The 838-nt window shown below is 43.1% G+C and overlaps 1 protein-coding gene across 1 annotated transcript in view; it reads left to right on the forward strand.

The window, feature by feature from the left end:
* The window catches only part of hnrnpub (heterogeneous nuclear ribonucleoprotein Ub), a gene marked incomplete at its 3' end in the record, with an annotated part of 8,811 nt that extends 7,973 nt beyond the window's left edge, over window positions 1-838 (forward strand). Inside the window, 2 exon segments of the mRNA XM_035678780.1 lie at window positions 50-190; window positions 718-838. Of these exon segments, the coding sequence (XP_035534673.1) occupies window positions 50-190; window positions 718-768 (192 nt within the window).

An 838-nucleotide genomic window follows, 5' to 3' on the forward strand; every position in this document is an offset into this window, starting at 1 on the left:
AAGTTTGTGTTCTACTACATGGTTATAATTTTCCTGCCTCTTCCTCTAGTTTCATCAAAGAGGTGGTAACCGTGGCAACTTTGGCAACAAGAATGGCAACTTCGGTAACAACAGGAACAGCGGCAACTTTGGTGGCAACAGGAACGGCATGGACAAGGCCCAAGCCTTCAACCAGAGCTGGCAGCAAGGGGTCAGTATTTCTGCGGTCGATGAAGGTTGCACCACACACACTAACCGCACACAGCCAAAATCTATCTTCGAGTCGTCGAGTGAAGATTTCACTCATTAGTATGTAAATAGTCTAGCTGAAAAGTGAATTAGGCCGGTGGGTTTTTCAAGAGCAATGGTTACATTGCTATCCTTGTTTTTTGATATATATATTTTTTTTTAAATGTGTAATATTCTGATGAAAATCCTGTCCCTCGACCAAGTGGGTGTGAAAATTCCACTATTCCATTTACAATAATTATTAAAGGGCAAAACCTTTCCATCACAAAGCAGTTTTGGATGTAACATTCCCCCCCTTTTTCTTCTCGCATCAGATTGTTTCCTATTTTATGTCTACTTTCTATGTCAGTGTTTTCCAATATCCACTCTGATGTTGGAGCATCCTTGCATGTATAAATGAGGAACACTCTTCCAACCACTCCCTGTAACTGTAGCCAGACAAGAGCAATAAAATGTTTAATGCTTTTCCAATCTTTGTGTCCTGTGCAGTTCTGGAACCAGAAGCCGTGGAGCCAGCAGTATCAGCCTGGATATTACTAAGACACTTGTTCTAACGGACTGGTGGCCGACACTGAGACCCACCGCTAGCCACGGAACATCCCTCCACCCC

The sequence above is a fragment of the Morone saxatilis genome, unplaced genomic scaffold (assembly GCF_004916995.1).
Source record: "Morone saxatilis isolate NCDOM2014 unplaced genomic scaffold, NCSU_SB_2.0 Contig7, whole genome shotgun sequence".
In the NCBI taxonomy this organism is placed as follows: Eukaryota; Metazoa; Chordata; class Actinopteri; family Moronidae; genus Morone; species Morone saxatilis.